General features: G+C 40.9%; 1 protein-coding gene across 1 annotated transcript; it reads left to right on the top strand.

The window, feature by feature from the left end:
• The first annotated feature begins 484 nt into the window (after positions 1 to 484).
• On the top strand, positions 485 to 6,092 carry LOC110762239 (DNA-binding bromodomain-containing protein). The gene is made up of 9 exons (XM_021964844.2): positions 485 to 1,083; positions 1,515 to 1,560; positions 1,669 to 1,747; positions 1,840 to 1,885; positions 1,995 to 2,093; positions 3,056 to 3,124; positions 3,213 to 3,546; positions 3,823 to 3,968; positions 4,058 to 6,092. The coding sequence occupies exons 1-9, from the start codon at positions 646 to 648 to the stop codon at positions 5,486 to 5,488; spliced, it is 2,688 nt and encodes an 895-aa protein (XP_021820536.1). The 5' UTR covers positions 485 to 645; the 3' UTR covers positions 5,489 to 6,092.
• The last annotated feature ends 4,487 nt before the right edge of the window (positions 6,093 to 10,579 follow it).

Consider the following 10,579-nt stretch of genomic DNA (forward strand, 5'->3'; position numbering starts at 1 on the left):
GGTGTTCTCACACCTGAAGGGTGGGATTAATCCCCGCTCGAAATTCGACTTGTCTCTGACCACAAAGTATTTCTAATTGGATTCAAATTTCTTTTGGAGGTGGCAATTTACTAACCAAGGTGGTTAACTATCCATCTTTTCAATCAACAAAAAAGAATATCCATTTTTTCTCGTAATATTCAATGATTTTTTTAAAATGTGTTTATAATTATATATTTCGGCATTTTATTTGGGGAAGAAAATTTCGCGGGCGTGGAAGGACGCGCCAAAGACCGTCCCTAGCCGATAAGAAAAAGGCAAAGGTGGCAATTGACAAAAAGCATCGCGGGCAGCACGCAAGCCCCATCCGGGCAGCGGGCAACACCAAACGCCGTCTTCCTGAGGCACTGAAGCCGTTTTTGGCTAAACACAGCCAAAATTTTAAAAAAATCTAAGATTTATTGACCTACTCGCACCCGAGCCTGAGGTTCGGAGGCAGGCTCGGACCTCACAATTAGGCCCTCCCTTTCGAAAAAGGCCAAGCCACGGGCATCGAAAACAATGGAGCCAAACCAAAAGATAGAGAGAGAAACAGAGCGTGGTTTTAGAGAGAGAAAGTAGAGTAAGAGAGAGTGAGGGTTTTAGAGAGAGAAAAAAGCAGGGCGGATGGGTCAGATCGTGAGGAGGAAGAAGAAGGGGAGGCCATCCAAGGCAGATCTGGCTCGCCGGTCCGGCGAGTTGCCGGCGAAGTCGGTGAAGAAAGACACGGACGTGCGGAGGAGCCTCCGGCGCCGAAATGTGAAGTACAACATCGACTACGACGACTACTTGGACGAGGAATACGAGGACGAGGAGGAAGAAGAGGAGGAGAGGAGGAGAGAGAAGAAGGTGAAGCTGGTGGTCAAGCTCGACGAGGGCAGAGATGGCTCGGCGCGTGACTCCCACGCGCATGAGACTGGCGAAGAAGAGGAGGAGGAAGAAGAGGAGGAGGAGGAGGAGGATGGTGAGAGTGAGAGGAAGCCGTTGAAGAAGCGCCGGATTAACGGTGGCGATGATTCCGATAAAGATGATGATGAAAATGATGATGATGATGATGATTGTGAGGTATGTATGTGTAGATAGCATAACATTAATGTACGGATCTGATGCAGAAGAAGAAGTGGTTTTTTGAAGTGGGAGACATAGAAGTGTAGTGAGAGTGCAGCTCAGAATAGTTTTCTCATTGGTCCAGATTTCTAAATTACTCTCTCTCTAGCTTCTCTCTCACTCCTCACACTCTCTCACACTCTCTGTTCGAGTGTTGTGATATTAACAGTTGGAGTCAACTGTCAAAAACCAACACAGGATTTTGATCACGCTCTCCCCACTTCTCTCTCTCTCTCTCTCTCTCTCTCTCTAGATACAATTGTCTGCTGCCTTACCTGTCTCTGTCTCTGTCTCATTAAAACTCAGTCTTTCTTGCCTTTTACATTTTATTTGCCTTGGTACTTTTTATTAGTTTTGTGGGTTTTCATGGGGCCTATGGATTTTGACAGGAACGGGGTCGAAAAGCTGACTCTAAGCGCCAAGGTCTCCTTCCAGGTTTGTTTTTGTGTGAGTTGGATATGTGGGTGTTGGTTGCTTTGTGTTGTGAACTTGTGATGTGTGAAGATGATAGGGGTTGTTAAATTTTTCTTGTATTTGTCTTAGAAACGCCGTCTGATCCTCAGCCTGGGATTCCATTGCCTGATAAGAAAACGTTGGAGTTGATCCTTGACAAGCTTCAAAAGTATGGGGTCTCATTTATTTTCCCTCTGTTTCATGTTGCTAATTTCAAAGCTAAAAGCTTCGTTTTCTGATGTTCACATCTCATTGTGGCAGGAAAGACACTTATGGCGTGTATGCAGAACCAGTTGATCCTGAGGAGGTGCGTGAATTTTTCCATGGAATATGGCTTTACGTTTGCTCAAAACTCTCCATCTCTTTCTGGGGTTAAGAGTTTGATTTAGAGGTTGATATGATGTTTGATATTGTAGCTTCCCGACTATCATGATGTCATCAAGCATCCCATGGACTTTGCCACGGTGAGAAAGCAGTTGGAAAATGGATCATATTCTACATTGGAACAATTTGAGGTGGGTGCTCATATGTTACCAAATACTACCCATGTACTCTTACTAATATCGAGGGGGCTTAGATATGTCTTGTTGTAAAAGCACTGCAAAACTTCCCTCGGATGTTTTACAGTGTTATATGATCTTCTTAAGTTATGGGTGGGGGGCTTGAGGGAGCAGACTAACTTATCCTTTGTTCTTTCTCCTTTTTTGGATTTTTGATTCTGTGAACACTTTTTAATGTTTCATTTTGTTGTTCGTTAATTAGTTTGGGGAATTTTGATGCTAAGTGAAAGAGGGAAGAGGCTCTTTATGTTTTGAGTGTGATAGTCTCTGGAATTTCATTCACACCAATATTTATAATACTATGCGTATGCAAGAGAATTGTTAGAGTTGGATTGTTAATTTTAAAGCTCCGAAGTTTTCAGTTCATTCGAGATTAAGTTATGATCTGTATATATGGTCAGTTACCATAGGTCTCCTAGACAAAATAAGGGTGCAGGATGTGGATACTCTGCAAATTGTTAGTGGTAAAACTTCAGAATTTACTGGGGTATGTGAGGTCAGACTAGACTTGATTGGAAAAGAATTTGGCTATGAGTTCTCTCTCACTCCCTGCCCGTGCCTCTCCTCCTATTTTCATTTCATTTTTTTTAATAGATGATTACATTTATTATCAAAACATATTTGAAACTGAGACCTTTAATGTATATTTATTGAAAGACGTTTATCTATCATTCTAGAGTCCAAGCAGCTTGATATTCTACCAGGGGCAGAGGGAATGTATGTTAAATCTTTGAAGATATTCTGGCTATTAGCTTAATTAAAAGGAGGTGAAGGAGAGAAAAGTGCATAGTTCACCTTCAAATTGGCTGCTCTCTCTTGTTTAATAATCTTCTTACTCTAATTCCTTCCCTTGAAATTATGTTAAAAGAGGAAAGAAGCGTCTTCTTATCTTGGTAATCTGGTCCTCTTGGTTGCAGGGTGATGTCTTTTTAATATGTTCAAATGCAATGCAATACAATTCATCCGATACAATATACTATAAACAGGTAATTAGCTTTTACCATCTTATTTTTCAAATTTCTTCTTTTTCCATCTTGTTTGTTTCTTACCATTGTATTTTGATATTTGTGAAAGGCATGTTCTATACAAGAGCTGGCAAGGAAAAAATTTGAGAGGTTAAGGATTGATTATGAACGCTCAGAAAAGGAGCTCAAATTAGTTCAGAAAACAAATTCCAATTCCTTGGTCAAGAAACAAACAAAGAAGCCTCTGTGCCGAACACTACAGGAACCTATTGGCTCTGATTTCTCCTCAGGTGCAACTCTTGCGACTGCTGGAGATGTCCAGAACAGTTCCCGTCCAACACAAGGCAGTGGTTGTGAGAGACCTAGCAACATTGATGGACCAGTAGAGGGTAATTCCTCCTTGAATGAAGCTAATATGGATAAGGCAGAAGATATGTCATCAGGTGCACTGAAGTGTTTGTTTTCCTTTTTCATCTTGTAGATCTACAATGATAGATGGAAAAAAGAACATGTGGATCTCAATATTCTTGTTACTATAGTCTCGATTAGATTAGCAAAGTTGGTTTCTTTTTCCTCTCCTAATATTTTTCTGTTGGAGGGTAATAGTTGATAAACACACATTAGTTAGCTCATAAAGATCTGAAGTAGCTTGTTCGTCATAATGTTGTCTCATAGGAGAGGATTCTCCTCTAATTTCTTGTTTGTTGCACTTTTTCTAGGGAAGGGTCACCTATCTAAAGTTGGGAGGAAGCCATCTGTGGTTGATGAGAACCGTCGTGCAACCTATAACATATCTACTCAGCCAGTGATCAGATCAGAATCAATATTTACTACTTTTGACGGTGAAATCAAGCAGTTTGTTGCAGTATGTAACAAAGAATCTGTTTTTCTTTTCCCCCAGTAGTTGGCTTTTGTATTACTAGTTTTTGAATGATATTATCAATTTCGAATCAGGTTGGGCTTCATGCAGAATATTCATATGCTAGGAGCCTTGCTCGTTTTTCTGGAAGTCTTGGACCTGTTGCTTGGAAAGTTGCGTCAAAGAGGATTGAACAGGCACTATCTGATGGGTGTAAATTTGGCCGTGGTTGGGTTGGAGAATATGAGCCGCTTCCAACCCCAGTACTTATGATCGAAAATTGTACCCAAAATCAATCTGTTTTGGCTTCAAAGTTTTATTCACACCCGAACTTAAGAAAGGATGACAGAACTCTTAGGACTTCAGTTTCTGCTAAGGTGCACCCTGTTATTGGGCCTGTTACAGAAGAGAGACAGCACTCTGTTATTGTGCCTACTTCAGGAGGGAGACCATCTTTTTTTGGTTCTGCTAGGGGGCATTACACAGAAGGGAAACCATCTGTGATTGGTCCTGTTGGAGCAAAACCTGGTACTGCAGTTAATGCTGTTCATCCACAGAAGAATCCGCAATCCCGGTTTATAGAGCCTGAGAACAAGGTTCAAAGGGAAGTTGAGTTGAACTCTGTACCTTCAGTCAACCAAAATAATGCCAATCTTGTTGCAGAAAAGCAATTATCAAGAAATTTGGAGACGACATCTTCCAGGTCCAGAGATACTGTATCAAGGAGCATGAATCTTCCACAACCTGTACCTTTTAAGATGCCGGATTCTAATGGTATTGTTACCCGAGGGTTGCCTAATGGGAAAGCTGCGAGTGCTTCTCTGGACAATAGGATGATCAGTCCATCTGATAGTGCTCCTAGTCAAAGTGAAAGAACATCGGCTTTCTTTCCTCATGGACAGGAGCAGGGTCTTAGTGACCCAGTGCAGTTGATGAAAAAATTGGCCGAAAAGACTCACAAACAACAGAAATCATCAAATCAATCATCAGTTGATACTCAACCCGTTGTACCATCAGTTCCATCAGTAAGAAGAGATGATTCAAACAATGCTGCAGCAGCTGCTGCCCGGGCTTGGATGTCTATAGGGGCTGGAGCATTTAAACAACCCACCGAGAATCTCACTAAAACCAAAAGTCAGATATCTGCAGATTCCTTATACAACCCAGCCCGGGAGTTTCAATCACAACTTTCGCGAGTTCGGGGGGAGTTTCCCATGCAATTTCAGACTCAGAACAATTTTTCATTTCCAACTTTTTTACCACAACCTGTCCGTATCGGGAATGAGCCACAGTTCCAAAGCAGACCTACAGTTTTTCCTCAGTTGGCAGCAGCTGACTTGTCTAGATTTCAGGTGCAGTCACCTCGGCGGGGTCTCAGTCCGCATGCCCAGCCAAGACCAAGACAGAAACAGGAAAGTCTTCCTCCAGACTTGAATATTGGTTTTCAGTCCCCAGGGTCTCCGGTGAAACAGTCCTCGGGTCTTCTGGTTGACTCTCAGCAGCCAGACCTGGCTTTGCAACTCTGAGCTTGGATGGGGTATTCAGCGGAATTAAACAAATAGTGTACAGAGCTGAGATGCTGCTCCTGTCTCCGGAATTCACCTTTATCTCCTGTGCCATAGTTGCATCAAGTGTGAGAATGTCTTTGATCTTGTTATGACAGAATGATTTTGGTGGTGGTAGTTATCCATTTTTGACTTGGACTGGGAATTGCCCAAATGAAGATGAAGGATTATCTTTGGTCAGATCAGCTTGCTCGACTAGATATGATCCGCTCAGAGCTTAAGATATGATCACTTTAACAGAACTCCAAGTTCTGGATGTCCCAGATAAGTATTAGGGACTCGCAGTAGCACTTTTTGTGTAATATTGTCGAGCTAAATCCGGCAGAAGGATGATTCATTTGATGATTACATCAAATTGCTTTGGAGTTCTTAAAACGATATAAATGCATCACTCTAGTTGAGGCCTTGTACATTGTTACAGGTTGATGAGAATTAGTTGTCTAGATTTTACTCATATTTTATGTAATTGCCCTGAAAATTCCACTTTATACCGCTCTACTTGTTATAATGTACATGTGGACTGTTGTCTCTCAAATTGAATGTTCCTACCATTTGCCTTTCCTCATCTTAGAATTCTCTTAATTTTTTCACCGTTTTATCTGCTGTTGAGTTTCTCTAACCTGAGATAAAAGTGTGGCTTTGGATTAAGCTGGGCTTAACCTGTTATGAACATTGTTTCTAAAAAAGAAGTTTACTTTTACTGGTAGTGATAGAAGTCTTTTGAACCTTATGATGGACAATGCAAATTGTAGGACAGTGTGACTATGCAAATGTAGACGCAGCTTGATCCCCGGAGAGGGATTCGTGTGGCAATGGCAGCTGTTTCCGAATTTGAGACTGTTCAGAGATTGATGGTTACCCCTACATTGGAGCCATTGAGTAGCTTAAATGTGGCAGAGGTTTGGTGCCCCCTTAGGATTGGGTTTGTGAAGATCAACACAGATGCTGCTTGGAAAAAAGAAAGTAACATGGCTGGTATTGGTGTCATAATCCATAACTCGGAAAGGATTTTCTTAATGTGCTGTGCTGACCGAGTTACTTGTAGTTCTGCTTTGATAGCTGAAGGTAGGGCTGACTTGAGAGGCATAAAGATGGCGATACAAAATGATTTTAAGAAGGTTGTAATGGAATCTGATTCTAAAGGCTTGGTAGATGGAGGTAAACAGGGGAATAAGGTGTGGACGATTTTCCCTCTGTTGATGGAGATCAGAAAGCTCTCGTTGAGGTTCCTATCATTGACTGTAGTCTAGTCTGTGATAGGAACCCCAACTTTGCTTGTAATCTGTTTTCTTTTGAGTCCTTTTTGGGACTTGCTTTGTACGTCCTTTTCCCCTCTTTATGGGGCGTTTAATGAAGCATCAATTTCGACCCAAAAAAAAATCGACATGCAGACATTTTAGTCCATGTGTTCATTGGTTCTTTATAATTTAGGGTAACTTCAATTTACTGTCCGATAGTTTACCGAATTTCAGAACTTATTATATGAAGTTCATTTTTTGACATTATCGTACACAAACTCTCGTTTAGGTATCATTTTCATACCTCCGTTAGTCTATCGGTTAAGAAATTCGTTAACTTATGACATGGCATAAATGGGACAGCCATTTTTGCATGACTTGCTGAGAGCTTGCTACATGGCCTGACAAATTGTTTAATTCTAAAACAAGCAAATTCATAGCTGGCCTTTGATTATCCAGCCCTTTCGGCAAAGCGAGTTTCTATTAAGAAACAAATGGCTTGAAATTATTTGGTTACAACTTTGGACACCTCTATATGAATGAAAATGAGTTTTTATCACAAACCCTTTTGCCATTAAAGGCTCTGCAATACAATTCAATGTTTACATAACTTCATATGAATCTAGTGGCATGCATATATAATTGTTCATCAACTGAAGTGAGGCCATTATCGATCACTGAAAGATACGCTTCATGAGAGCTCATAGCTTGTGTTGTTGTGCCTATAAACTCTGAGACCTTTTCATCGAAAGGCGGGCGAACGAAATCCTCATGAGGCCGTGCCCGCGCTTGTTCTCCGTTGATTTTGTCCCACGCAACTGCTTCTGATTTCTGAGAACACAAACATCACCATCGCATATGTACCGTTTGCTTTGCGTTTGAGAGGAGGCTTCTGAAAAGCAGCTGAAGATGTTTGAGAGCAAAGCCATTGATAGAGATGATTCAAAGCGTTTAACCCTAAGATTTTTCTCTCTATTTGCCAAATCCAAATAGACTTATATACACACACAGACACAGGACAGAACACAGATAGATTTAGCTCTTGGTTGGTCCCTTGGTGCAGATATATTATATGCCGACTTGCATGTGCTTATATAATATAGATTAAGGTCAATGTTGGGTGGCTCTTTTTAAAATTTTGACAATGACTGGGTCTATTTCCATCCTCTCAAATCCAAACCAATGTGTTGCAGCAAACGTGTTGCTCTCAATTCCCAAGTATGTGGTCTATGAGTTTGACTGCGGCACAAGAAATGCCGTGTTGGCGGGTTGGCTCTTAATTAGTCCAGACTGTTACGTACGTTGTCATCATGCTGCCATCACTTATGGATCATCAATTAAATTTTGAATTAGTATTATTTCCTTTAATCACTCTTAAGACATTTGTTAATGACTTCAATTATTGTCAATAATGAGTTTCTTAATTATCTTTTAAGTTGAAAGTGTTAATTGCTTACTTAATCACAGTGCTCTCTCTTTGACTTCCAAGTTTTATATATCAACAGAGCCTTTCAGAATAGGCAACTAATTATGAGCCTTGTCATCAAATTATGGTCATATCATTGTGTTCTTTTTTTTTTTTGTCAAGGTAATTCATTCCATAAAAATGAAAGGGATTACACAGTCAGAAAAAGAAAAATAAAAACCAGCCCAACACTGATAGGTACAAGGCCTCAGCCCAACAGAAATAAAAAACCCTAAAACAAACATCTAGCCCAAAACCAAAACAAAGGAAGAACCCTAGATCTAAGAAGCTACAGTCGCCACTGTCGCCTTGCCGCGCCGCCGTCGCAAGTCCACAACCGCCAGAGATGGGTAACCAGTAACCAGACAAACCATTGCTTAGAATGGAGAATGGTGGTGGACAAACCACCTACGCAAAGAGCGCTACCATAATCCTAGAAGCTAGTGCAAAGAGCACTTTTGAAGCATCCTCATCCATGGAGCCGAGGAGCAGTGGCTGGTGGTTGAGATCTATCATTGTGTTCAGATCCAAAAAAAAGCGCTTCTATTTTTGTGGGAAACACTTTCTCATCTTCCCTTATATTGGAAAGAATGACAGCCTATTGAGAGTTATCTTATTACGTTTATGGTAACATTATGTCAACTTACGACTTATCACCGATATATATTTATGATGAGTTCGATACCTAGTTGTGGTGTAGCTTTGAGGTGAGTGTTTTGCCCGATAAACTCTATTCTATTTTTGCAAAGCTATAATTATGTTCCTATTCCTACTTACATTAAATGAAGAAAAAAAAGAGTTTTTATTAATATTAGTCAAAATTTGGTTCCTAAATTCATAAATGTCAGTTTTTATAAAAACTTTCAAATATAGCCAAAACTCATTTAAATAGTGCCAAGTACCCTTAAAATTAAGGGTAATCTGCTGAATTGCCCCCTGAATTTGTACATAACTCTCAATTTACTCCTTGACCTTTTTTTTTAGCGAATTAAGGGCTCAAATTAAATTTTATTATCAATGTTCCCCCACTGTCAAAATTCGAATATTTCATCCATTAATCCATCATTTGACTCACGTTGACTCTCTTTTGAGGGTTATTTTGGTCATTCAACCCAGGTTCTTCATTGTCAACCGCACCAGGCTTTTCGACGCCTTCCTTGGGTCTTCATCAATTTGGCAGCCTCAGCCTTGCAGAGACCACCACCATAGCAGCTTGCCAGTAACAACAGATTCTGTCAAAATCTCTCCTGTTTCTCCACTCTCTTTCTCCACTCTACTTTGTTCCATATTTTCCTCTTCGCTTTCCCTCTGCAGCCGTTCACTATCCAACCTCTCCTGTTTTTATCTAAGCTCTTTCTCATCCTGCATAGCTTTCTCATCCTTTTCTAGCTGTGCTTCTTTACTTCTAGCAGCCTTTGTACTTCCTCTCTCTCTCACTTCCTTCGCATGTCTGAATTTAGCCTCAGCTCTATCCATAGCCTCCTTCATGGCAGTAGCAACTGAATTCATCTCCAATTCTTCACCAGAAAGACCATTTGCATGTTCATCAAAGTTACTTTGGCTCTTACCCATAGCAAAATCCTCAAGTTCGTCAATTGAAGAGACACCTGGGCCCCTCGCTGCAGCAGGAGCAGACTTCGGAGCTTGAAAGAACTGAGTAGAAGATTCACTAGCCTTCTTTCTCGCATTTGTGGTAGCAGGGGAACCCATTCTTGCCTTCGAAACCTGCACTGGCCTTGGAGGAGGTGGTCTTGACGGTGGTGGAGCACTAGTGGGCTGAGTCATTAGAGGGATCTCTGAAACAGTGAGCCATAGATAATCAGATGAATCCAAGTTTTCTTCAGATCTTGGAGACCTATCCACCTATACATTTGCTCCCTTAGGACTAGCATTTACATAGGAAGGTGGAGACATAGTTTGACCAGCTGATTTCTGAGAATCAGTTGAAACTGTAGGCATGTCAAACAAGGTCTGATGAGAATCCCAATGATTGCCAACAGGAACCTTCTTCTGAGACTGGTTATCTGGACTTCTCACAGAAGGCTTCTCAGTTGATTCTTTAGTAGTTGAAGCTCTGCTGTTATTTGTGCTTGCATCTGCCCTTAAATTGCCACTATCCTTTCCCCTGTAATTTCTTGCCGATGAAAATGCCGGGATTGACTTCCCAAGGCCATCAAATGGATCAATATCATCAAATGCTTGCCCATTATCAACAGATGGACTATCAACCTTTGAGCTTGCAGATTTAGAAAGTCTACTTATTTCTTCCAAGGGATCCTTAAACTGCCCTGATACTACAAAAGCATAAAAGTATAAAGCAAGTTACGGTGGTGGGTCAAAGTTACCAGG

This window comes from Prunus avium, chromosome 4, assembly GCF_965620075.1.
Source record: "Prunus avium chromosome 4, drPruAviu1.hap1.1, whole genome shotgun sequence".
Lineage (NCBI taxonomy): Eukaryota > Viridiplantae > Streptophyta > Magnoliopsida > Rosales > Rosaceae > Prunus > Prunus avium.